The sequence below is a fragment of the Pistacia vera genome, unplaced genomic scaffold, assembly GCF_008641045.1.
Source record: "Pistacia vera cultivar Batoury unplaced genomic scaffold, PisVer_v2 Contig267, whole genome shotgun sequence".
Classification (NCBI taxonomy): Eukaryota; Viridiplantae; Streptophyta; class Magnoliopsida; order Sapindales; family Anacardiaceae; genus Pistacia; species Pistacia vera.
In genome coordinates, this window is record NW_022196076.1 from 322,390 (window position 1) to 347,000 (window position 24,611).

General features: G+C 36.1%; 6 protein-coding genes across 6 annotated transcripts; 3 read left to right on the top strand and 3 right to left on the bottom strand.

The window, feature by feature from the left end:
• Positions 1–226: 226 nt before the first annotated feature.
• LOC116133235 (protein EMSY-LIKE 3) lies at positions 227–5,236 on the top strand. Its single transcript, XM_031418934.1, has 10 exons — positions 227–551; positions 1,574–1,782; positions 1,877–1,986; positions 2,096–2,348; positions 2,431–2,652; positions 2,730–2,798; positions 3,535–3,777; positions 3,866–3,934; positions 4,038–4,101; positions 4,820–5,236. Exons 1-10 carry the CDS (start codon positions 524–526, stop codon positions 4,864–4,866), a joined length of 1,314 nt encoding a protein of 437 aa, XP_031274794.1. The 5' UTR covers positions 227–523; the 3' UTR covers positions 4,867–5,236.
• A 797-nt stretch (positions 5,237–6,033) lies between these two features.
• Positions 6,034–9,444, top strand: LOC116133203 (zeaxanthin epoxidase, chloroplastic-like). Its single transcript, XM_031418886.1, has 10 exons — positions 6,034–6,773; positions 7,383–7,545; positions 7,616–7,690; positions 8,072–8,172; positions 8,260–8,375; positions 8,458–8,669; positions 8,743–8,819; positions 8,886–9,000; positions 9,093–9,188; positions 9,273–9,444. Exons 1-10 carry the CDS (start codon positions 6,406–6,408, stop codon positions 9,306–9,308), a joined length of 1,359 nt encoding a protein of 452 aa, XP_031274746.1. The 5' UTR covers positions 6,034–6,405; the 3' UTR covers positions 9,309–9,444.
• Positions 9,433–12,408, bottom strand: LOC116133201 (shootin-1). The gene is made up of 5 exons (XM_031418885.1): positions 12,321–12,408; positions 12,074–12,198; positions 11,550–11,993; positions 10,966–11,470; positions 9,433–10,629 (listed from the first exon to the last, which is right to left on the bottom strand). The coding sequence occupies exons 3-5, from the start codon at positions 11,894–11,896 to the stop codon at positions 9,559–9,561; spliced, it is 1,923 nt and encodes a 640-aa protein (XP_031274745.1). The 5' UTR covers positions 11,897–11,993; positions 12,074–12,198; positions 12,321–12,408; the 3' UTR covers positions 9,433–9,558.
• On the bottom strand, positions 12,314–14,793 carry LOC116133204 (protein N-terminal asparagine amidohydrolase). Its single transcript, XM_031418887.1, has 9 exons — positions 14,660–14,793; positions 14,404–14,574; positions 14,229–14,293; positions 14,051–14,150; positions 13,917–13,955; positions 13,654–13,833; positions 13,315–13,493; positions 13,016–13,135; positions 12,314–12,419 (listed from the first exon to the last, which is right to left on the bottom strand). The coding sequence occupies exons 1-9, from the start codon at positions 14,714–14,716 to the stop codon at positions 12,314–12,316; spliced, it is 1,017 nt and encodes a 338-aa protein (XP_031274747.1). The 5' UTR covers positions 14,717–14,793.
• Positions 14,794–14,967: 174 nt separating this feature from the next.
• LOC116133228 (ataxin-2 homolog) lies at positions 14,968–19,183 on the top strand. Its single transcript, XM_031418923.1, has 7 exons — positions 14,968–15,413; positions 15,619–15,671; positions 15,796–15,838; positions 17,332–17,409; positions 18,031–18,162; positions 18,512–18,579; positions 18,732–19,183. Exons 1-7 carry the CDS (start codon positions 15,036–15,038, stop codon positions 18,838–18,840), a joined length of 861 nt encoding a protein of 286 aa, XP_031274783.1. The 5' UTR covers positions 14,968–15,035; the 3' UTR covers positions 18,841–19,183.
• Positions 19,184–20,840: 1,657 nt separating this feature from the next.
• Positions 20,841–22,535, bottom strand: LOC116133233 (homeobox-leucine zipper protein HOX11-like). The gene is made up of 4 exons (XM_031418932.1): positions 22,146–22,535; positions 21,721–22,052; positions 21,559–21,638; positions 20,841–21,484 (listed from the first exon to the last, which is right to left on the bottom strand). The coding sequence occupies exons 1-4, from the start codon at positions 22,480–22,482 to the stop codon at positions 21,118–21,120; spliced, it is 1,116 nt and encodes a 371-aa protein (XP_031274792.1). The 5' UTR covers positions 22,483–22,535; the 3' UTR covers positions 20,841–21,117.
• Positions 22,536–24,611: the final 2,076 nt, after the last annotated feature.

Sequence of the window (24,611 nt, forward strand, 5' to 3'; positions counted from 1 at the left end):
TTCCAGGTTTTCTATTTCACATTTCTCACCCATCATATTTATAAAAAAGTTATGAGATTTTTATCATAAATACCCCTGACGTTTGCCAAATTGACAGTTAGGTTCAGAGTTTGTGGACCTAATTGTCAATTTCGAAAACGTTAGGGGAACTAAGTTAATCCAAATAAATATTATAATGGATCACACAGAATAAACGGACCTCAAAACCAACACAAAATAACAAAACACACCACCCACTTTATGAATCACTTTCAAGTCCGTGTTTTTTTTCTTTTTTTTTTTAATAATTTTTAATTAACACTCTTAGCTCGAAGCTTAGCAGGCCTCCTTCCGACTAACAACAAAATTTGGATACTCGAAACTCACAGTTTTCCACCCGCTTTCTGATTTTAACTCTATTCGATTCAAATCTTAACGTCTCACCAATCACCCTCTTCTTCTTCTTCTCATCAATTTCTTTAATTTTTCGGATTTCCTTCGTTTTCTGCAATAAAAAAGTCGTCGTTTTCCTACAAAACTGGCTATGGACTACGAGCCTTACGACAGCAGTGGTTAGTTCACTCTCAAACATCAAATCTTTGTCTTTTTTATTCTTCTTTTTATCTTTGTTATGGGGTTTGAGTTTTTCACTGAATTAATTTTTTATTAGGGTTTTGGTTTTCTTATGTTTTCGCTCGGTTTTTTGTTTCTTTTTTTTTCATATTGGAATATTTACCAGCTTATAATTCTTTTAGAAGGAATTTTCGGTTCTTCTAGTGTGTTTGTGATTTCAGGTTGTGATTGACAGTGGGTAGTATTCAGAATTGGTAAATTTAGGGTTTTTAGCTGTAATAGATTTGGGATATTTAGGGTTTCTTTCGTGTTGAAAGTTTCAAGTTTTTCTATTTATTATGAATTTGATGCAGTTTTTAGTGTGCGGAGAGATCAAAGAAATAAACATGTCATTGAAGTTGCAATTCAAACTTTGGTTTTAAGCTGTAATATAACATGTGATGTTTGTTATGGGAATTTGGTTCGAGGTTGTTCTTTTAGGGGTTTTCTGCTGTAATTAGTTTGTGATTAGAATGAGTAATCACTATGGGAAATTTAGCTCTAGTTGTTTGATTTGATTTGCCTTGTGCAACATTGTTGTATTATTGAAGAAATAAATGGAGGCTGGAGAGACATGGCTTAATTGATGTAACTCTTAATATTGCTAACTTCGTCTGGGGACACTTCTTATTTTTATTTTTATTTTGGAGCCAATGGCATAAACAAATGTATATTGATTGTTTCTTGAGAGATAACTTTAACTATGGAAATCGGCTACTTATAATGTCACTGGCTGAACATTCTCTTTGTCTGGAAAATTTTGAATTAATTATGTATTTTAGTATATTTGGGAATTAATAGTTTTCTAGAACCATCATGTCATCAAGCAAGATTACTTTATTCTTTAACATTCTAATGAATGTAATAATATATTTAAAAAAAAAAATTGATATCTTGGCAAATTACTTTTTCTTTCCTTTTCTTTTCTTCTCTTCTCTTGTGTATGTGTGATTAAAATGTGTTCACTCTGAATCTATTGCAGGAACTGATGATGACCTTCCACCATCACATCAGAATAGAATCCCTAGAGGAGGACGTGTTGCAGGGAATGGAAGACCTCCTGTGGGTTCTGTCCCATATCCTAGAATGTATGGTGACACTGATATGGAGACTCAAATTCATCAACTTGAGCAAGAAGCATATAGTTCAGTTCTGAGAGCCTTTAAAGCTCAAGCTGATGCCATTACTTGGGTACTTAAAAGTCTTTTTGTTTTCATGATTCTAATATCCTTAAATTTGTTTGATCAGGTTTAAATGACTGCTACATGAAATGTGTTTTCTTCAGGAGAAGGAAAGTTTGATAACAGAACTGAGAAAAGAGTTGAGATTATCGAATGAGGAGCACCGAGAGCTTCTTGGCAGGGTCAATGCAGATGACACAATACGAAGAATAAGGTCTGATAAGAGTTCAGAATCAAAGTTTGTTTATTTAAGTTGTTTTCAGATTTTGCCAAGGTTAGTGTCTTTTTGTGTATGAATGGGTCTATGTTGGGGAATGCTTCAGGGAGTGGAGACAGGCAGGTGGGCTTCAACCTGGCATGCACAATATTGCTCAAGCTGTTCATGATCCAACACCTAGTCCAACTGTCTCTGCATCTCATAAGAGACAAAAAATAAACCAGTCAGTACCTTCTCAATCTTTTGGTGGGCCATCACAATCATTTCACCCACAAACAGTTACTGCATCCCACCAACCATCTTCATCAGCTGTTAAACGAGGACCAGTATCAGGATCCAAGGGCAAGAAACATAAACCCGTGAGTTAAAATTTATCAACCTTGGAGTAAAACATAAAACATATCATGTGGTTTGTTTATGTTTTGTATCTAATTTTAATAGGGATTACCTGGTGTATCGTCAATGAAGTCCATGCAATACCCATCATCTGGTCCTGCTGGGAGGGGGCAAGTTGCTAATAGGGCATCTACAGGGGCTGCTCTTGTAGGTGAGCCCACTGAAGGAGCAACATTTGATCCATTGATTGGTAAGAGAGTCAGGACCCGGTGGCCTGATGACAATAACTTCTATGAAGCTGTTATAACTGACTACAACCCAGTTGAGGTATGCATTACACTTAGTCACAAGTGAAACAAGTCTATTGTGGATCTGTGGCTGACTTTTTTCCTTAATCTTGTTAGGGACGACATGCACTAGTCTATGACATTGGTACTGCAAATGAGACCTGGGAATGGGTTAATCTTTCAGAGGTACACGTGGTGGCTTTGTTACTCTGCTAAAGTGCCTTTTTGTTGCATAGTTCTCTTGTTTATTGTGCTTCTATATTATGAATTTGACCTTTTAAACAATTTTTTTAAGAGGCTGCTAGTCTTTAGTTATTTTTTATTTTATTTTTTTTTTAAATACGGTCATTTTATTTTTAATTGTTAGTTAGAAGCACTTACATGGAATAGATTTTCGGATATTAAAGTTTCTGAGGAGGCACCAGCTTAACAATTCTGTTTAAAAGATTTTTCTTAAGATTTAACTTCCAATTGATTATACACTTCACATGCATAATAAATCTAGTTTAGGTCTTTATTTGTGCTAGTACTGGAACATAAATGCTTATATGAGTTGTCTATTTTGGATGATCAAGTTAAAACAAGCATCTTGCCACTTTCTTTCTGAAGTTGTAACCAGTGAAATCTAGCCACTTAAACTATGAAGCTAAATATGTCCCAGATATATATAAAGTATACAGCTCTATCCCTATCAATTGGAAAGTTTTATTGCCAGGATACAGCAAGGTTTCTTCAGAAATTGCAGACTTATTCTTAAAAATATAGTTTTGAGGATATGAAATAGAAAACATCACTAAACATGCGTCAGGGTTCAATAGTTTGATTCAAGGATGAATATTATTTAGAGTTTTCAACATTATATAGAATACTAGTTCTAGGAGCATTCTATTTTAATTGTATTGGTCTGGTCTTCTAATTGCAGATCTCCCCTGAGGATATCCAATGGGAAGGTGAGGATCCTGGAATTTCTCATCGAGGAGGTTATGCTGGACCAGGTCATGGGATGAATAGAACTGTAGGTCGTGATAGTGTTTCAGGTGCTGGAAGAGGTAGAGGTGTCCCAAAAGGTCAATCTAGAAAAGATTTTATGCCATCACAGAATGGCATTGGAAAGAAGGCACCAGATGACATACAAATACGTCACACTGCTAGTTTAATTAAGGAGGTAAGTGAAAATTGGATGATCTATATCAGTTGTCAATCTCTTGGTTTTCGGGTATGTATATTTATTTTTTCTGCTAAGTTTTGGACAGGTGGAGAGAGTCTTTGGTACAAATCATCCTGATCCAGTTGAGGTTGAAAAGGCAAAGAGAGTGTTGAAGGTTAGAAGAGAAAGAAACTATGTCTCCTTTTTTCCCCTTAAATGCCTGTGACATTCTTTTTAGATCAAATGCATCAATAACTTTATAATTTTTTAAATTTCAGGAGCAAGAACAAGCACTTATTGATGCAATTGCAAGGCTTGCTGACATTTCTGATGGTGAAAGTGGTACTTCATTTCCCTTCTTGCATTTTTTTAGAGCTTCCCGTGGCCAGCTAATTTTGGAAATGTCAATTTTATTAGGGCATAAGTCTTTGTCGGATTTTGTATGGTTCATATATTTTGCTATAATATTTTATCACAATTGCGCATTCCCTAGAGTGGAGCTGATATATTATTTATTGACTTGGGACTTTAGTAGTTAGTAATTATCATTGGTTTGCACTTGGAAAGAAAGTAGAATTGTTTTGTTAGATGTAGGTTAGGCAGCATGTCCCTGAGTCCTAAGAGTTGGTCTTCAGATGAAACAATAAAGAGAATGAACCAAAATAAATAAAAAGGAAAGCAAAGGAGTGATGCTTATCCACTTGACATCCACTGTATTTGTGGACTTAATGAACTATTTCATTTATTGTAAATTTTTATATACTCAATTATTCTATTTTGATGTCTTAAGAATTGTTAAAGGGTACCATGATTGCCCAAGGTTTCGTAATATGTGAAAACACAATGCTTTTATTTCCTGAAATTTCCCATCATTTTCATCATTCCCAAAACTGTAAATGTTGATATTATATATGATGGGGAAACTAATATTCTCCTTTTGTAGAGATGCTTATAAGTTGGTTGAGATCTGGAAAAAATGATTTTTTTTTTTTTTTTTAAAATTAAATAAACTTATCCCATTTCTTGATGGTCTGATGTTGGTACTTTTGCCTTAAAACAGATGAGGGTGGTCGTCAGTTCTCACGCGGACATTCAATGGGAGAATGATAGAGAAAATGTTTTTGTTAGGAAGCAGCATAGCTTACTAGCTTTATACTTGGGAAGATGAGATGGGTGGAGGAGGAGGATACTTACAGGGCAATAAGATGGATAGAGATTAATGGTTGAGAAGTGGAACAGAGACTGCGTCTGATTTCTAGGTCAATTTATTGTATAATGTTATTTTCTAATTCTATTAGCCTCCACATGGTATATGTGTGGGCTTGTGGCTACTGGTAGGTATAACTGTAAGATGGGAATTATTTATGGTAGCTGAGTGCTAATTTTCTTTGATAGTCAGTTTAGAAAGGCTGGTGTTTGTGTAACATTATTAGTGATTAATCTGTTGTGATCAATTCATGTATAAAATTTTGTTTTATTGCTGGTTTTATAATTATCTGTTCTTGTAGCATTCCCTTTCTCACTCAAATGAGGATTGATTTTTGGAGTTAATGAAAAATAAGGAAAGTTCTATCTTTTGTCTTTGTCAATCAGAGTTTGTAGAAAGTGAAATTTCTTTTTTGAAAAGCTGATAGAGAGGGGTTAGAGTGAAATTATTAACTCTGTATTGTAAGAAACAAATTGGCCTATTCCGAGGATGGACATAGTTGATAACATAGATGGCCCCTTAAAACTAAAAGAATGTTAAACGTGGGATGGTTCACTGATTCTAGTCATATCCCATTACTTCAATTGATGAGTCACTTTTCATCCTGTCCCCATCAATGTCTGGTTCTTGTAGCTGACAACAGTATTGATGCTAAGAATTTAGAACAATATGTTAGCAAATTGTACACTTTTCTATGGTCGGAAAGTGAAGATCAATGGAGCCACTTTAGCACCAGGTAGCCCCCATTGATCACTGCTAGTAAATGAGTGTCTTTTCTTTTGACCGAGAGCAAAAATAAATGGAGCTTACACCAAACCAAGCGAGACTTCGTTAATTCATACATTGGAATGGATATCGTATTCCTATTGCCCACTAAGAGTAAATGTTCAAACTAATGCTCATGGGCCCTACTTTTCTTGTTCAAAATGATCATCATGGTCATTGGCCTGCCTCCATCTTTTAATTGTTTAAAAATCAGAAACTCTCTATATCCAATCAATGATCCAGGATTTTTCTAATTCGCACTTAAGAGTTGACTTGTGCTTTAAACAAAGTAAGTACCCATTTCTTTTTGTTATCTATGAACTTTGACTCCTGCAATATTGCACTGTTTTGGCTTTTCCTTCATCTCCTCTGCTTGAGTAAAGGTGCTTCATGGATTTCTAGATTAACATGAAGCATACTGACGTGGCGGTTGTTTTCGAGTGTTTGAACTAAAATACCAATATGTTAACATATGTTCTTGGCCTTTTCTTTGCTCTTTGATGTCTTATTTCATGCTTCTACTGACGATGATACACGTTTTTGGTTAGAAAAAAGGGTTATGTAACCCTCCCGATGTACTACAAGAGACGAAAGTACAGAAGCTCTTGTAACCGCTATTTTCACTTCTTCTATAAATACAAACAACCCAACTAAGCACTTGTCTGTTCTGATCAATGGCATCTCTTCAGTGCCTTAATGCATCCAAGTTCAATATGAGAAGATATGTTGTAAAATTCAAAGCAAGTAACAGTGTAAGTTCAAATGAAGAAAAGAAGCTGAGGATATTGATTGCTGGTGGAGGTATTGGGGGTTTAGTATTGGCATTGGCAGCTAAAAATAGAGGGTACGATGTAAAGGTGTTTGAGAGAGATTTGAGTGCAGTGAGAGGAGAGGGTAGCCACCGTGGCCCTATTCAACTTTCGAGTAGTGCCTTGGCAGTGTTGCAAGCTATTGATCAAAATGTTGCCAACCGAATTATGGAAGCTGGTTGTGTTACTGGTGATAGGATCAATGGCGTTGCTGATGGCATCTCTGGTCAATGGTATGCCTCTCTTCAACTGCTATCTTTATATTTTACCAAACCATTCATTTTTCTGTAGAAAAGATTGTAAGTTTCAAGCTTCAATCATATATAGAATTAGGAATCAAAGCTGGATAGGCTGATCAAAGATGCTGCTTATCCTGTGACTTATTGTCCTGTGTGTAGGAGCCTTAGAAGAGTACTGAAATGTCCATGGTCTAGATCGAACCTTGAATCACTTCGCTTCAAACCCCTAACTTGTTCTACAGTCACCTCAAATTTCATGGCAACATTTTGAGGCTTACACATGATAAATTCAGCTTGGTTTGCATAGTGTAATTAAGCAGCTGAAAGCTGATATCCATGTAGATGGTTTCAGGGCAACCTTTGTGAGGCTTGATCAAGGTGTTTTTACAATTGGTAAACAAACTGCTGAATTTGGAATCTTGGAATGTAATTCAAAGCATCAAAGAGAAATTTTAATACATCATATTTTCTTCTCAATACAATTTATGATGGAGTATCATCTTTCCCATTAATATTGTTTGAAGCTTGTTAATGAATGCAGAAAACATAATTTGCGTAAGGAAGGACAATCTTTTATTACATTTTTTCTTCTTTTCATTTCAGGTTCACCAAGTTTGATCTTCTGACTCCAGCTTTGAAGAGGAGCCTTCCAATCACTCGAACAATATGCAGGATGGAACTGCAAGACATATTAGTCAATAGTGTTGGTTATGATATATTGAGTAACAAATCTAAAGTTGTGAACTTTGTAGAAGACTCTGACAAGGTTTGGAGTTTCATAAATTATAGAAGCACCTCTTTATGAATTGAATTTAACATTCAACATATAATATCAGGTCACTGTAATCCTTGAGGATGGACGGCAGTATGATGGCGATATTTTGGTTGGTGCAGATGGAATATGGTCAGAAGTAGGCTCTTTCCCTTATTGCTATTCTTCTCTATATGTCAACAGAGTGTCCGCTTCGTACAGGCTACTGCTTGACTTCCAAATTCTTGTTTTTACAATGCAAAGGTGCGTATGAAACTCTTCGGGAAGCAAGAAGCAAGATATTCAGGCTATACATGCTACAGTGGGATAACAAATATTGTGCCNATGAATCGAATTTAACATTCAACATATAATATTAGGTCACTGTAATCCTTGAGGATGGACGGCAGTATGATGGCGATATTTTGGTTGGTGCAGATGGAATATGGTCAGAAGTAGGCTCTTTCCCTTATTGCTATTCTTCTCTATATGTCAACAGCCTACTGCTTGACTTCCAAATTCTTGTTTTTACAATGCAAAGGTGCGTATGAAACTCTTCGGGAAGCAAGAAGCAAGATATTCAGGCTATACATGCTACAGTGGGATAACAAATATTGTGCCACAGTACATCAATTCTGTTGGGTATGTTTGGCTGTACTTTAATCAAAATTAGAGATGTACAGTTTTACTGTAATGTTCAATGTGCTTAAATTGCTGTCTGGTTTTTAGGTATCGAGTGTTCATAGGATTGAACCAGTACTTTGTTGCTTCAGATGTTGGAAACGGGAAGATGCAATGGTATGCCTTTTATAAGCAACCACCTATGAAGACAGATCCTCCTGGAGGCAAGTTGATTTCGAAAAAGTTACGTGTGTGTGTTTGCTAATTAAGTTTTTCCTTAATCTTTCGTTAGAGTAAATGATGCAGGTAAACATAAGAGGCTGCTTGAATTGTTTGGACACTGGTGTGATGAAGTAGTTACTTTAATTACGAAGACAATGGAGGATAAGATTTTAGGGAGAGACATATATGATAGAGACATGATGAGTAGATGGGGTGTTGGACGTGTGACTTTGCTTGGTGATGCTGCTCATCCAATGCAGCCAAATCTTGGGCAAGGTGGTTGTATGGCTATCGAGGTATGATTGTTGGTTACAAAATTCAACAACTCTTTTATCTGTTTCTCATACTTTTGTAGAATGATACGTGCAGGATTGTTACCAACTGGTACTTGAGCTTGATAAAATTGTGAAAACAGGTTCAGAAGAAATTGTCTCAGCCCTTACAAGGTATATTCTATTTTTAGGGCCATAGCTGAAAACTTAAACTAATCTCAGACATTTTTTTTCTTTAAGTTATGAGAAGAAAAGAAGGTTTCGAGTGAGTATTGTGCACGCTGCAAGTAGAATGGCATCAAAAATGCTATCCACTTACCGACCTTACATAGAATTTGGATCAGGTCCTATCTCTGTAAGTATCTAACCAACATGTTTCTTTCTTCAATCTCATGCTTTGATTCATTTATTTTAAGATTGTGGCATCTGATGATGGTACCAATACAGAGGATAACAAACCCTACACTTCACATAGCACGTGCCTTTTTGCAGTTGTGTTTGCCTCTGTTCATGACTTGGATTATAGCTGCTCCATGGCTATGGGTATGTCAGATTTTATCCACCAACTTCCACTCAACATTAGGTTGTCTTTTTACACATAAAAAGTAAAAATGTCTCTCTGTGCAGGTTGTGGTGAAAGAGGAAAAGAAGCAGTTGAAGTGATAATATCATTCTGTTCTGCCAACATTTGTATTAAAGCCTTGGCAGGCCAAGAAAACTGAGTTTTATGTATTGAACTGTAATCTCAGGTCAGCCTGAGCTTGTTAAATGACAATAATAAGGGTAAAAGAATTAATTAGATAGATACGTGAAATAGTACATTGTTAGAAATAAATCAATAGCGTTATGACTACTGCTACTGCTAACAATACAATAAATATGCACAACCAAATCCACATATCAGTCATCACTTTCACCTCCTAGCCCTCTTACTTTGGCGCTTCCCTACCACTGTCTCCTTTCCACCACCTTCTCTTCCACGCTTCCCACTTGTCTCTGCCGTCTTCTTTGGTGGTCTCCCAACACTTCTCTTTGAAGGACTATTTTCCTCCTTTGCTGATTGTCTTTTCTCACCACTTCTCCACAACGCCCTTCCTTTCCCTTTATCTTTCTTTCCACTACTACTACTACTACTATTACTACTACTACTACTATTATTATTATTATTATTATTCTTTTTCTGCTCTTCACTTCCTTTACTTTTCTTCACTGTCTGCACTGGAGAGTTTTTCTTGATTCTTTTCAAGAAATCCACCACACTTTTCTTTTTATCCGATGTGCTTGATCCCTCACTCTTCTTCTTATCTGCTTTCGGAGTTTCTTGTTTATCAACAGAACCTGAACCTGAACCAGCTTTTGAACCTGAGGTGGCGTTTTGTTTTTTGTTACTAGGCGAAGAAGTGGTAGTATTGGTTGTTGGATTTCTGTTGCTTCTTCTGGAGCTTCTTGCACCAGTCGTTACAGCTTTCTCTTCTGTTTTGACCTTCAACAAGCTGCTGCTTCGTTCTACAGAGGGCTGCTTTATATCAGCAGGCGGCTTCTTGTCTTCAGTTTGTTGTTGTTGTTGTCGAGCAAATGTAGAAGAAGTGGAAGGTTTAGTAGAAACAGAACTGCGTTTACGACAGACAATAATGGGAGTAGATTGTTTATGTTTAGCAAGCAATGAATCAGATCTTTCAAGGTGGGGTTTCAACTGTGGTGGTAACGGAGCAGGAGCAGGAGCAGGTGGTAGTAGTGGGTCTTGTGAAGAATCAGACTTGTAATTTTCTTTCTTAATCTCATTAGAGAAAAGATTACGAAGCTGAAAAGCAGTGGCAGATTCAAGGGAAGATTTGGGGAAGTAAAGAATGGCATTGTTGAAAAGAAGCAAGACATCTCTATAGAAGGTAAGAATGCATGAAGAATAAGAGCCTTGTTCAACTCTGGTTTGTATTGTTTCAAGATCCACGTGCTGTCTCACAATCTCTTTGTACTGATTGGACTCCTGCAAACCCAAATTCAATGGACTTCGTCATTCCAAATGGTTGGGCTTTCGCCCTCAATCATCACACATATTCAGACACGAACCATTTGCAGTCCTTTTGGTCCACCTTTACCATTAGACTATCCATGAAATATTTTATATGTATATAACTATATTATTGAATTACATAGTCACATCACATGAATAATTTGAAGGAAAAATTGAATTAGATGGGTGAATAATGTTATGGCAACAAAAAAAAAAAAAAAAGGTGGTCCCAAATAATTGGACGTAATATGAGATGAAAACTTGACCAATTGCTGGATAACTATACAAAAAATTTAATAAAATAAATACCTGGCTTTTGAGCCGACGCTCAAATAAGGATACATGTTTGTGGGTCCTAATCAACTCCAACAACCTAATCGGCGGTTCTGATTTCACATCCATTCCCTTGATGCTATCACCGCAACTCCCTTTTCTTTTTTTCCCAAAACTCGCTGAGCTCTGCACATCACTACTCAACTGAGTCACCGAGTCGCCCAACTCGTCCGATTCCACTGCCTTCGACCCTCCTACCCCTCCGGATCCAATCGCTTTCGCTTCATTCTTTATAATCTCACCGTCTCCGATTTTCTCGCTCAATCCCGTCGAATTTGATTCATTCACCGACCGGTTTTCTCTGTCGGACTCTTCACCGGAAACTAAGCGTTTGCACGCTTTCTCCGGTTCTTCCGATTTATCCGGTTCATCGTTTTTATCGATATTCTGGTCGTCGAGATCTGGCTTCTGTTGAGTAGTTTTAATATCTAAAGCCGGCTCTCGCTCTTCTTCCAATCTCTTAACTTTAAGCTGCAAGGAACTGTTAAAGAAGAGTTTATCAGATCTAAATAAAAATAAAAAAATAGAAAAGCAAAGGAGAGAAGATTAGTTTGATTTACAGTATGTTAAGATCGTAACGTTGAACTTCTTGTTTCAACTCGTCGACACGAACCTTGCGAAGCTCTTCAAGCCAAGGAATACTAACGAGTTTAGCAGGTGGTTCGGGTTCGTGTTCGTGTTCGTGTTGTTCGTCTTTGAATCGACGTTTAAGGTCGTGATATTTTTGCTTGCAGCATTGAGCGGTGGTTAGAAGGTGAGGAAGAGAGGTCTTAGTTTGAAGTTCCATGGCAACAGATTCCCAGTTCTTTAAGCCATGGCGTTTGACAGCAGATGCTAGCAAAAGCTCCTCCCAAGTCCCCCATGTTTTTGCATCGTTTTTGTTTTCTTCATCAGTCTTCTTCATCATCAGTTCACAGACGAAATATAATTTTGTTTATGGGTTTGGGTTTGGGTTCGTATATAAGTAAATAAATACTTGTTTAGTTATGTCATCCCTCCATCTCCTTATTTTGAAAAATACAATAGGATTAGGGTTTTGAATTATATAGTAATAATATAGCTATGATTTGTGAGAGTTATTTACCTTTTTGTCCTCCTAAATTATTCAACATCAACTCGTTTGGATTGTCCCTCCGATTCCACTTGTTATAATCTTTGGTAAAGGTTAGGTCTTAGGTTAGGCTTAGGCATCTACACGTTTCTCTTTTCCTAAAAGTAAAAGACATCCATAAGTTCTACATAAACATGGGTATATCAGAACCCAACACTTTTTTTATTACTCAAAAGTAAAAGTATGGTGAAATACAAACAAGAGAAATGATAGTCAACACCTTCTCCAACCTCCATCTGCAGTCCTCTCAAAAATGCGCGGCTGCTTCTTAGGAAACGATTCTCTCCAATCTGGGTGTTTCACTAAATACTTCCACTGCCTGCAAACAAACTATCAATCATAAGTTGGTCTTTCAAACATGCCCTGCAAGTATTCACACCACCAAGGTTCCAAAGATTAGACTTTTTTATCTCAGATTATCAACATTAATTTCTTACATCACCCTGCTTATAGATTATCACACTAGTCACTGGATATCCTATAGCCCCATCGCCTGTCGCAAAAGATATCCAATATGCTGAATCAAGGATTACTTCTAAACTATGCATACCTTCTTAGAGTTTCCACAAAATCAGGACCCTCAGCATAAGGTGAAGTTGAACATGAAACAAGGACTTCAGCATCAGAAAGATTTTGCAATGTCATAATAGGACGTAATTGACGTGGGGTCCTACATCAATAATAAGAAGACAACAANCAATCATAAGTTGGTCTTTCAAACATGCCCTGCAAGTATTCACACCACCAAGGTTCCAAAGACTAGACTTTTTTATCTCAGATTATCAACATTAATTTCTTACATCACCCTGCTTATAGATTATCACACTAGTCACTGGATATCCTATAGCCCCATCGCCTGTCGCAAAAGATATCCAATATGCTGAATCAAGGGTTACTTCTAAACTGTGCATATACCTTCTTAGAGTTTCCACAAAATCAGGACCCTCAGCATAAGGTGAAGTTGAACATGAAACAAGGACTTCAGCATCAGAAAGATTTTGCAATGTCATAATAGGACGTAATTGACGTGGGGTCCTACATCAATAATAAGAAGACAACAAAGAGTCTTAAATTAGCAGTCAGGTAACGAGTGAACTGCTATCAACCGTCACAAGTGCAATAAAAATAAATATAATTCGTATGCTTGTGGAGCATGTGAGAACCGACCATTATTTGCAATTACAATTACTATTTTGAGGGTGAGAAGCTTTTACCAGCAGCATGGGGCTATTACAAATCTATCAGTTTTAGTGTCATATGTCTCCAGCAGCCTGCCATTCCAACTGGTGTCCTCATACGATGAAGTTACCCTAATTCTCCTGACAATTTCATCAGGACATCTTGAAGTTCTATCAAAACTAGCTGGGACAAGAGATCCCGTTGAAGTTTCTACCTGCAAAAGTGAGAAAGATACTAGAGCCGATATTCATAATGTTGATAACATCAGTGAGTGAAAATCTATCAGCTTGATTTTTCTTGGTATAAACCTTAACTATCTTAAATCAAGTCAACAAGAGCAACATAAAAGAAAAGAATTTGAATCTCATACTAACCAAAAACCCGTGGAAAATAGGGTATGCATGTCCTTGAGAATCCCTTTTGGTGTTATGCCCAAGAACAAAAAGAGTTTGGATATGAAACTTTTCATTTCTCCTCTGCAAAGTTTCAATCAGTTTGGCACACAAAGGAGTGGAATAGCCATCCAATTCTGATGTAGAGATACCATTGGCATGCTGCATACAAACGTCAATACAGCAAACTTTAATCATTCTGCCTCTAAAAAATTAACAACAAAGTAGGGGATCTTGGGTCAGACACTGGGTGAAACATCATCAAAACCACCAATTAGATGCACCTGCATAACATGAAAAAATCAGATGTTTAAACATATGCAAACACCAATAAACCGAACATCAACATTAACAAACATTGAGATTCTGAAAGGAATACATCCAAATCAGCATTAGGGTTTCCGTCAACAACTAGTGATAACATCTGGGTGAGTCCAGTATCCACAATTTTGGGAAAATCGAAATGAGCAACAGAGGTCCTGCAATTAACATAGCAAAATTAGAAATATAGACACGAAAGAATGTAATTGACTTAGTGTATCAAAACAGATTCTTACATTCTAGTTATCCGGTTCCTAATGACAAGCCCCACACAGGTTGTTGCTTCATCTGTGCCAACATACTTTTCACGCGCACACAGACAATAATTCATAAGACATTACAGCTCTAAATCTAAATGGGTCTAATGATAAAAAGCAAATAAATTGAGCATAAGATAAAGGGAAAACATACATGAACAAGTGAAGGGTCAACAGTAGCATATTCTCTCTGGAAAACATAAACGTATTTGTTAGGTGTCGAGGTCTCCGAAAATGAGACTTTAGTCTCCTCAATAGAATTGAAAGAGCGTGCGGCAGACACCAGAATGGGGTTTTCCATTAAAGTAACAAGGGTCTCGATCCCCTGTTAATCAAAGATAAAGAATAAAGTTTGAGATTCTAAGATTGAGATGATCAAACATAATATTACAAGTTACAGAAGAGGGTACCTGAGATGAAGATGAAGATGAATCAGTAGAAAAAAAAAGCCCACCAACGAAGATCATGATTTTATTCAAGTTTTATGCTATTGAGAAACAGAAACAAAAGTAGTCCCAGTCTCTCAGTTCTTACTTCTCTAAATAAATAGAGTTATGTAATATATATATATATATATATATATATTAAAGAGAAAAAAATACAGTATTATTTATAGATTAATATAATAATCCAGTTGTAAAAATGTGATTGGGGAGAAAAAGAGCATAAAGCTTTCGGCCCTTTGATTTAATTTCTACTGCTGTGCCCTCTCTGTGTACCCACTGTTCAATTTCAAAATAACTCAAAAAAAGAACCCCAAAATTCCCCGCCACCACAACCACCATCATGTCCACCAGTAACCCTTTTTCCACCACCACCACAACAACATCAACTCCTCCACCACCACCACCACCAACACAACAACAACAACAACAACAGCAACAGCAACAACACATTTACCCAAATATAAGACCTTCAACAACACCAAATCCAAATCAGGGAATTTTATACCCAGTAGCTTCATCTGGGCGAGGGTTTATACAAAAACCGCTTCGTCCTAATTCAAATACTTCTGATCACACTGTTACTGTCGCCAATCACGCTCCCTACCCTCCTCGCCCTAATCACCTCCCACACCACCATCACCTTGTTAGGCCTCCTTTCACTCATCAACACCACATCCCTCCTATTAGGGGCATTCCCGTTTCTTCTCCCCACCCTAAGGTCATTTCCTCACTCCTTCTTTTTACCTTTTGCTTGCTCTTCACAATTTGTTCTTTTTTTTCTTTTTTAATTTTTTTTCTTTAGATATTTGATACTGCATCTCTCTTTGTGGATGGGAACGCCAGTTTATGTTTTAAATGCTTAATCTCTGTTAAATTTTTGGTGCTTCTATTAGTTAAAGTTTTGATTTTTACTTGATTATAAGGTTGTTCCATCTTCATCTCCAATGGTTGATTCTAATGGATATAAAAACTCAAGGTAATCATGTATAGTATATATCATCTTTTTGTTTTCTTCTTCTTCTTCTTCTTCTTCTTTTTATATGTTATGTAACATCGATTATGCAGTAACATTAGTAGTTCCGTCAATTTGCTCTGTGCAGGGATAGAAAAGATGAGACCAGTGCCATTATAAGAGATCGAAAAGTAACTTCACTCTTTCTTTTCTTTTTAACTATATGGTGATATTTATTTTCACTTTGCACATGTAAAAATTGAAACTTCTATTCTAGAAACAATAATATGTCTTATTTTCCTCGCTGAATCCTTTTCAATTATGTTATGATGTAGCATGAATTATGGATTTTCTTAAATGGAAACTTAAAAGGGTCATATTCATGCTGTTGATATAATGTCAATCATTTGTATATTTTTACATACCAAGCTATATTTAGTCAAAATAACTTCTGTCCCAAATCTTCCTTCTTGATAAGAGTCAGGTTCAATAGATTCATATGGCTTTTAAATGGTGTTATAGACTAACAGTTGTTGAGTCCCAAGAAGTTTTATTTGCATGTTTAAGGGGAGAGTCTTGCACTTTATAAGGAGGATAGGGTCACTCCGCTTCGCCTAATAAGCTAGTCTTTTGTGTTGAATACTTTGGCCTTCTTCAACATTTTGGGATGGAGGATGTAGTTCTCTATCTTTAGTAAACTTCCTGAGTTTTCCTAATGCGTATGGTAATGTTTGGCTTTTGCTGTGACTAGTTAAAGTAAATCATTGTTCTTGAAATAGAAGAGTGAGAAAACAAGAACAGATTTTCAAACATGAGTGGCTTTCTGGCCTTGAGGTAGCACCAGTTATGGATGGTTTGGGATAAAGTTTCCTGAGATTGTAGGTTCATTCCCAAGCCAGCAAATATTAATGACAACTGGGAAATTAAAAGTACTTAGTTTGATAGTTAAAAGTCACTCTAAAATCCCATTTAGCAATAAGTATGCTTTGGCAAAGAGTACTGGGAATAAACAATTATGTGGCTACGCTGAACCTGCTTCTTGTCTTAAGATTCTTGTTAAAAATTATGCAGGGGTTGCACCCTAGTATCTCACATCACAAGTTCACTGATGAGTAGCCACTACATTATGAATTTATGATATGAATGTCTTTCTTTGTGAAAATGCTAGAGCATACAGTATAGCATGATAGTTTGTTTTAGGATGAATGGAAATGGATAGTATATTTGATGAATGTATAAATTCCAAGAATGTAATGAGGTATATGTAACTATTATGTAGGTTAAGCTATCTTTTTATAATGATAGATATTTGGATCATCAACCCTTGTCAGAAGCTGAATGTTTCTTGTATATGTAAAGTGGTATGCATGCATTCCACGTCATGATTCATTTTACTCTTTCAAATATTTTTGCTTCTTTTTGCCTTTATTTTCTTGTCTGTATTTATTTGATTAATTGTCCATCTAATGCCAACTGTCCCTATCAACATTTTCTCTGTATCCAAAGAATATTTGAAACAGATGTTAAAATTTATGGAAGATATTATTTTGCTGTCGCAATAATATATACCATTGATCTTATAAGAAAGCCTTTTGGTTTCCTGGATTGAACTTTGAGAATTAGTTTAATATTTTCCATTGTTTATGATTCTATTCCTGATGTTACTTTTGGTTTGTACTTTTAGGTCAGAATATCAGAAGGCGCTTCTCTTTATGCACTTTGTCGATCATGGTTGAAAAATGGATTTCCCGAGGAAATTCAGGTTTGCATCATATTTGGCTGCTTTATATTTCAAAATGCATTTATGTTGTTATCTTTAGCACATTTATGCCAAGAATTCATATTGTTCAATATGGAAATCTGTTTTCGTCAATGATGTGCCCTAATTTAGATTTGGATGATGCTGCTCCTAAGGTTTCAGGTTTCCAGTTGTGAGTGAAATGTTATTTTCAGAGTTTTTAAAATTACTTTTTCCAGATTTTATGATTCTATTGATAATGATATATGGAGAATGGTGGATAGTTGTTTGAGTTGATGGTCAACTTAGAACCTCTAGTTAAACTCTTAATTGATGTTTGATTTTCAAAACTAGTCTTTAGAGAGTGGCCTTCCGTGGCTGTATCAGCTAACTAGTGTAATAAAGTATCAGCTAGAATCTCTTATTTATCTATTGCTGGTTTCAAGAGCGTGCTTGCAGTGATACTGTCCTACTATATGTTTTGCAGAGAAAAAGGAATATTGAAGTGTATACTGTTTACTTTCTCTTAATTTGGTTGCAAAATTGGATTTAAAAATTTAATACAGTAGATTACTGCAAGATTTTTCTCCATTGTTCTGTTTTTTGTTTGCCTTTTTTAATGCTGTGTTTTAATTTTATTGATAGCCGCAATATGGAGATGGTGTAAAGTCTCTCCCACGACCTCTGCCTATGCCCGTGGACTCAAATGTGGCAAAGAAAAGGGAAGGTGAAGAAGAAGAAGAAGAAGAAGAAGAGAAGGGCGATGATAAGGAAGAGGTTAGTTTTTTGTGTAAGCATTGGTGTGGACATGAATATTGATAATACTAACTGTATCACTAGTGATATTACATAATTGCTAGTACCATGACTACTCTTTTGGATATGGACCACAACTACTACTGTTATTGCTGCTCACTACTACATTCTATAAATTTCAAGAGACGTGGAAGTGTACAGTATGAGGATATGAAACAGCAAGCTGGATTAAAATTTAAGAAGCATCATATATTGAGGCTTCAAGGGCATAGGAATTGAAAACTGAGTTTGCATCTCATTTATGTTTTTAAGTTGAATAACACAATTTCTCCTCTTCAAAGTGAATTGAAATCCGTTGTTCCACTTTCAGGTTGCTCATTTATCGGAAAAAGAACTATTGAAAAGACACGTTAAACATGCTAAGAAGGTTCGAGCAAGGTGAGTTTTTATCCTAACCATCTTTTGGTTCCTTGGACGACACAGCTTTGGACCTTTATCCCCTGCTTTTACACTTGGAAGCAGATTTCCTGCCATTATTGCTTATGTGGACGGTCAATCTTGACTCAGATAAATATCTGTTTTGACTGTAGGTTAAGGGAAGAACGGGCAAAACGAATAGAGAGGTACAAAACAAGGCTGAGTCTTCTCCTTCCCCCACTAGTAGAACAGAGCCGAAATGATGGTGCAGCTGGGAACTGAAAATCTGATCCAACACTGGAGGCAATTATGCTTAGTCTTATCTTTCTGAGTACATAAGGGGTAGTTCTTTTGAGGTAGCAAAAAAAAGTGATGGTGTAGCAGACTTTGTAGGATGCTATCATTTTGGCAAAAACTGTTTTTACAAATAGAAATAGATATACAATTCTTAGGTGTCTGTAATGTTACATCAATTATCAATGTGCAGGCTTGAAACAGAGTGGCAAAATATTGATTTAGCTTTTGTATTGTAATAGACAAGTATGGAATGAGATTCTGTAACTTTAATGTTTTTCACTGCGTGAGCTATTGGCTGAGAATTTCCCTTTTTACCTCAGTCAAACTTGATGTTCCTTGTATGAAAAGGATGTTGCAGGAAACTCTACTATGCTACCCTTCATTGTTTGTTGAGCTAACTTTCTAGTAAAAGAAGAAAGTCTTTATGAGAATTTTCTAAAAGATCACAAATTCCAATCGAATTTAGATTTTAAATTGACAAACCAACATGACTGCTTAAAACAAGAAGGTTGAATTTCAACCCAGATTTTCAAGTCAATGAATGTGGTGTGTGTGTTTGATAAGTGTTTTCCCATTGTGTTGATGCATAAGAATAAGATTATAATCAGGTTTGGTGGGATTACATATGTTGAAGGAGTCAAAAGAAAAGATGAATTCAACGAAGTTGAAAGATTTAGGTAAATGATGTTGGACCCATTTGGACTAGGAAATATAATTGAGAATCAAGGTTGGTGAAAAGCGGTGATGTCACACCAACCAATACCAATGCCAATACCAATACCAATACCCATCTAAATCTAAGTTCAACAAACAAATATTTTTTTTTCTTTTCCTAAATCTAAGTTTAACATAATTTTGTTCACACACCCAATAGGTTGATACCTGTACAACCCCTTAATTCGGCCTGACCATAGGTGGAGTTTAACATGATTTATGTTATAATAATTATTCCTACTAATCATAAATACAATGAAGGCTGAATTGAATTCAACGGATAAGAATAAGGTGTCAACAACATGGTATTCTTTTTTTTTATCTTAAATTTCAATTTTCAAAGCCTTACCCTACCCAACCCAATATATTTTTAGTAGATATCATTATGATTGCTCTTCCTGTTTTTCGTATAGACGCGCATGAATGAATTCTCTGTAAAAACTTGAAGTTGAAACTATGGTTAAAATTATATGATATTTGATTGGAAGAGAATGGAAAAGGAGTAGGTGGTCCTTGTGGAACAATAGGCCACCTGACTAAGTCATGAAATGTGTAGTTTCCTGACCTCATTCCCACATGGTGATGGCTTTCAATATCTTTGAAAAAGCCATAGCTTTAGCCCCACTTACTTAATGAATGTCCTAGGAGGAAGAAATCTCCACCATATAAATGAGATAAACTCAATCCACCTTTGCTCTCTCTATCACAATCTTTGAATATATATATTAATACATATCTCTTTGATGCCCATATCCATACCCATACCCATACCCATACCCATACAAGAACTAGTCTTTCTTTATATTAGAATTTAGAATTGAATGAGCTTGACACCCACAAATCATTGTGTGACCTTTAATAATGGTAGTTGAGCTTTCCATTTATGTGATTGTGATTACCTCATCTCCTTTATTATTCTAATTAATTCCCAATAAGGATTTTCCATATGGGTCCATGGTCGGTTCAATTATATTTTTCCATCCATTTCATTAATTAGACTAAATAATAAATAATAAATAATGAAAAATGTACTTTGGATTGGATACCCATACCCCACTTCAAGAGACATCTTCATCAACCACGACATGCTTAGTCTCTCCATCTCCTTCAACCCCACGCCCTCTTTCCATTTTTCTATTCTAATCAATGTGGTTTGAATGAAATCATTAAAAGTTGCAGACACAAAGTCCTTCCTTTTCTTAAAGCCCCTTCAGCCACGCTCTCATAACTCTACTATACTAATTATTCCATACCATCTAATTCATTCAAATATTATGAATCAACAAAACAAACGTGCAATTGATGAATTCATTTTCATTCTAACACAACAACTCATATTTCTACTTCTCCATTTCAAGTATGGTTTTTTTCTTTTCATAAACTCTGACAATTAAATATTCTAACTATTTGACTTCTTTCTGATTCTATCACCCACAAAATCCAGAAAGAAATCTCAAAAACATGGACACAAAATTCCATCACCACCACCACAATACTTGTGTATGTACAATAAATAATACCAAATTATCAACTCTTTAACAATAACTTTCAACTATGTTTTACCATCTGATGATCTCTTGATGGTGTTTTTTGATTTTGACTCTGAGAAAACGGATAGAACCTGGGTCTACTCACAGGAAATCCAGAAGCTTTAGACGTGGGGTCAGTGGCTGTGGAAGTGGAAGTGGTGGCGGTGGCGGTGGCGGTGGCGGTGCTAGTGTTGGTGGTGGCCACTCGCTCACAAGATGGACACATGGTGAGTGTGGTGGCTGGTAATTGCATGTAAAAGGGATTAGAAGTCTTCAAAGCTCTTAATTCTTGAAGCTCCTTATGAAGTCTTCTGTTTTCTTCAGTTAATGTTTCACAGCATCTCTTCAAATACTCACAATCCACCTCAGTTTGCTTCAATTTAGTCCTGCACAAATCAATCATTTTATTAAAATCAACCCAAACCATTTCTATTGCTAAATCAAAATTATTAATGAATACCTTGCTCTTCTATTCTGAAACCAAACTTCTACTTGGCGTGGACGAAGATTAAGTTGCTTTGCAAGGGCAAGCTTTTGTTTCTGCATCATCATCCAACAAATTAAATATATATATATCATCAAAACCTCATAAAAGATTATGAAAAGTTGAAACTTTACTTACAGGATTAAGAGTATTGTGTTCTTTAAAGCTTTCTTCGAGAAAAGCAGATTGCTCTTTAGAAAGCCTGAGTTTCTTTCTAGTGCAACCATTCTCGTCTTCATCACTAAATCTTGAAGAACCTCTCTCACCCTCCGTTTCATTACCATTACCATTACCAAAATCTTTCTTATGCCCTCCACTGTACATACAAAAATCCATCTGGAACGAAGATGCCGCGCTGTTGTTAGGTGAAGAAGATAAAGCACCACCGTCTTCTGCTTCTTCAACTAAAGGGAATTTGTTCACATCAAATCCTCTTGCCATTTGCCCTGAAGAACCCGCCTCAGAGCTTCCTAAAAGAAAAAAGAGAAAAGAAAAATTCCCAAAAGTGATTAAAAATAAAACACAAGAAGATTGGATATAGAGTGTTAGGTTGGTAGTTTTACCGTTATCAGATGACCAACGAAAGGCAAGAAGAGAAGGCGTATTACGAGGGACAGGTGTATTGGGAAGAAGATCAAGCTGAACAGGAGGATCTATGTTATTTTGAGAATCCAAGAGAGTTGAGGTGGGTGTAGTTGTATTAGCATGTTTATGTTTATGTTTATCTTCATCATCATCATCAGGATCATCATCCTGGCCATGAATATGATGTTTTGCAGTAGAAGAACCGATGGACAAGCCCATGCAAAACCCTAAACGTTTGTTAGCAAGGTGGGTGGTGGAGTTGTCGATGAAGGCAAGAGAGTTAGAAGCATCGCCTAAGCTCAAACCAAGCTCCATGTGAAGGAGAGGGAGAGGGAGAAGGAGAAGGAGAAGGAAAGAGAAAAAAGAAAGAGAAGTGGTGTTTGTGGATTGAATGCAGTAGTAGAAAAGAGTCTTTATAGAGATTCTAATATATATTTTTAAGTTTGACCGACAATCTCAGGTTGACAAACCCCACGTGAAACCCTCTCGTGCAACGCGCGTGACCATGTTCTCCTCTCCTCTGCTTTCCATGGTAATGGTATCTGAGACTGAGACTGAGACTGAGACTAATTAATTAAAACATTTTAATATAATACTCCATATAGAGTAGTTTGCATGCATGTGTCGCTACTTTTAATTATATTTGGATATTCATTTATGAATTAAACTTACATATAAATTGAATGATTTTTATAATTCAAATACAAAAACAAAACATACATATTGTGAAGTAGTAATAAATAGGAATACCTAACTCAATTGTAATTGATTGATATAGTGACAAACATAATGATTAATGGTATGGTATAAAAATAATGAACACAATAATAATGCGAATATATTGGTGATGATTGGGGAGCAAGCATCGAAGCTGTTGTTAGCTTGTGTAAGGTTTTTTCATATATATAAAATATTATATCCTTTTGGCACGTTAAGTTGACTTCTTCTTCTCTGTGTATATAAATTATTTATAACAATGTCACGCAACAATTATAATGGAGTTGTATTAATTCAACAGTAATTAGTGTTAATGATGGTTAATTTATATAGGATTGCTGACCCACCAGCCAACAGCATATATAATTAACCAATTCTCTTATTGAAAAAGTTTGAACAGCTTCCGTTGAATTGGAATTGGAATTGGAATTGAGAAAAAAGATGAGATTTGACCGACCATGGGCAGGCTCAGGCATATGTCAAATCCACCCCACCCGACCTTTTCCTTTACCCAAGATTTTACTTTTAGTTTTGGATGCTTCATAGATGTAATTAATTAGAATTAAGATGTGTGTCGGGAGGAGGCTCTTTGTTTAATTAAAGACCCAATAACCTAACCTATTCTATTGCCATTAGATTACAGGACGAAATGCTAAATACCCAGAACCAGAAGATCTTTCTGCGAATCTTGCTAAATATAAGTGCCTTCTTTTTACAATATTACCCCTCAGGGTATTCTAGTCATTTTCTAAAAGTAAAACGATGTTATTGTCAGGCTCAGGGCCAGGGCATGCGTTGCGTTGCGTTCATTAAATGACTATGAAAGCGAAGCCCCCACAGATAGTCACGTGAGGAGGTCGGGTGGGGAGAAAAGTCAAAATAAAAAAAAAAATGGTGAGGTGGACGAATGAGAGAAATAGAACAAGAGAGGTGAAGCTTGGGAAGGGGACAAGTCCCAACAGAAGCAATCATTAGTACCCATTTATTTTTATTTTTATTTTTATTTTTTAGAAAATAGAGGGGGGGGTCCACATGACACAGTAGTAAAATGCAATAATTATGGGAGTGATTGAATAAGAAATTGAAATTAGGTAATGTACTATTACCCTACTCAATCCTCATAATTGCAACCCTCCTTTTTCACACCCTTATCCCTTTACGTATATTTCTACAAAGTTAAAGTTAAAGTTTATGGCCATCAAAATTATATAATTCTGAAAACGAAAGCCTTCAAACATAAGCATCTCCCGTGTGTTCAATCATAGCCTTTGTCTCCCTTTTATCACCATCACCATCACTTTCATTATTATTATTATTATTATTATGCTATTAATCACATCATTATCACCATCATCATCATTCCAATTGGGACCCAATCACTCGAACAACTTGCTACACATTTATTTTATTCATTATTTATAAGCTTGTTCCCTCTTTCCTTCCCTTGTAGGCTGCCTTCCCATCAATACTCAACATTACCACCACCCCTATCCCCTTACTGCTCCATAACTATCTCCACTTCAACTATAATCATCTATTCTACAAACACTTCCTTTATCTTTTGCTTATATATTCTCTACAATCAAACCAAATCTACCCATTATTTTTTCCTCTATTCACAGTGAATTAAACATGTTGCACAATTGATGTTAACATCACCCCACATATATCCTGTCTTACCACAACTACAAAACTTCCTACAAACATCCTACACTTAGTGGTTTTCC

Coding starts and splice junctions, on each gene's coding strand:
- LOC116133235 (XM_031418934.1), top strand. CDS start 524: ATGGACTACGAGCCTTACGACAGCAGTG. Junction 1,783..1,876: donor AAGCTGATGCCATTACTTGG/GTACTTAAAAGT, acceptor TGTTTTCTTCAG/GAGAAGGAAAGTTTGATAAC. Junction 3,778..3,865: donor CTGCTAGTTTAATTAAGGAG/GTAAGTGAAAAT, acceptor AGTTTTGGACAG/GTGGAGAGAGTCTTTGGTAC.
- LOC116133203 (XM_031418886.1), top strand. CDS start 6,406: ATGGCATCTCTTCAGTGCCTTAATGCATCCAAGTTCAATATGAGAAGA. Junction 8,376..8,457: donor GAAGACAGATCCTCCTGGAG/GCAAGTTGATTT, acceptor TAAATGATGCAG/GTAAACATAAGAGGCTGCTT. Junction 9,001..9,092: donor TTGGATCAGGTCCTATCTCT/GTAAGTATCTAA, acceptor GTACCAATACAG/AGGATAACAAACCCTACACT.
- LOC116133201 (XM_031418885.1), bottom strand. CDS start 11,896: ATGATGAAGAAGACTGATGAAGAAAACAAAAACGATGCAAAAACATGG. Junction 11,471..11,549: donor CGTTACGATCTTAACATACT/GTAAATCAAACT, acceptor CTTCTTTAACAG/TTCCTTGCAGCTTAAAGTTA. Junction 10,630..10,965: donor AGCGTCGGCTCAAAAGCCAG/GTATTTATTTTA, acceptor TTGGGTTTGCAG/GAGTCCAATCAGTACAAAGA.
- LOC116133204 (XM_031418887.1), bottom strand. CDS start 14,716: ATGATCTTCGTTGGTGGGCTTTTTTTTTCTACTGATTCATCTTCATCT. Junction 14,575..14,659: donor CATCTTCATCTTCATCTCAG/GTACCCTCTTCT, acceptor TTTGATTAACAG/GGGATCGAGACCCTTGTTAC. Junction 12,420..13,015: donor TTTGTGGAAACTCTAAGAAG/GTATATGCACAG, acceptor GTTTGTTTGCAG/GCAGTGGAAGTATTTAGTGA.
- LOC116133228 (XM_031418923.1), top strand. CDS start 15,036: ATGTCCACCAGTAACCCTTTTTCCACCACCACCACAACAACATCAACT. Junction 15,672..15,795: donor AATGGATATAAAAACTCAAG/GTAATCATGTAT, acceptor TGCTCTGTGCAG/GGATAGAAAAGATGAGACCA. Junction 18,163..18,511: donor AGGGCGATGATAAGGAAGAG/GTTAGTTTTTTG, acceptor TTCCACTTTCAG/GTTGCTCATTTATCGGAAAA.
- LOC116133233 (XM_031418932.1), bottom strand. CDS start 22,482: ATGGAGCTTGGTTTGAGCTTAGGCGATGCTTCTAACTCTCTTGCCTTC. Junction 22,053..22,145: donor TCGTTGGTCATCTGATAACG/GTAAAACTACCA, acceptor TTTTTCTTTTAG/GAAGCTCTGAGGCGGGTTCT. Junction 21,485..21,558: donor TTTCAGAATAGAAGAGCAAG/GTATTCATTAAT, acceptor TGATTTGTGCAG/GACTAAATTGAAGCAAACTG.